The following is a 495-nucleotide window of genomic DNA, read 5'->3' on the forward strand; positions in this document are numbered from 1 at the left end:
AGCCGGAACTCTGCACAACCGCCACACATGGCGCCTTGTACTTTGCAGGGTTGTACTCTTTCCAGCATATTCTGCGAGGTCGTCTTGGGCCTTGCCGACGTACGTGACTTTAGTGAACGCATCCGAGAGTCGAATCATTTCGTCTTCACCCAGCTTGGTGATGAGGGGGTTGTCTTCCGGAACAAACTTTGCCATGAGGTCTTTCACCGTCTTGACCGTAATGGTTTCCGCAAGATCGACCGTCACGTCTGGGTACTCGTATACGATTCTGATCTTCACCTCCAAGCATCCCTTAAATTCTTGCTGAGAGACCCGGAGCCCCGCGTCGCGATATTTTTTCAAATACTTATCGATGCGAAGAGGCTTCTTCTCCAGTGCTCCCTCGTTGCCTTCCTTCGCGTCCCCCAGTTTCGCGCTCAACTGAGTGAAGACGCTGTCGTCCACGAATGCGGCTATCTCCTCGACTCCAGGCTGGAGATCCGACTGGCTCGCCAT

General features: G+C 53.5%; 1 protein-coding gene across 1 annotated transcript; it reads right to left on the reverse strand.

The window, feature by feature from the left end:
* Positions 1 to 56: 56 nt before the first annotated feature.
* PHYSODRAFT_342618 (hypothetical protein) lies at positions 57 to 495 on the reverse strand (the record flags this gene model as incomplete). Its single annotated transcript, XM_009541098.1, has 1 exon — positions 57 to 495. A coding segment is annotated over one exon (439 nt), but the record flags the coding sequence as incomplete, so codon positions are not given.

The sequence above is a fragment of the Phytophthora sojae genome, assembly GCF_000149755.1.
Source record: "Phytophthora sojae unplaced genomic scaffold PHYSOscaffold_18, whole genome shotgun sequence".
NCBI classification, from domain to species: Eukaryota; Oomycota; class Peronosporomycetes; order Peronosporales; family Peronosporaceae; genus Phytophthora; species Phytophthora sojae.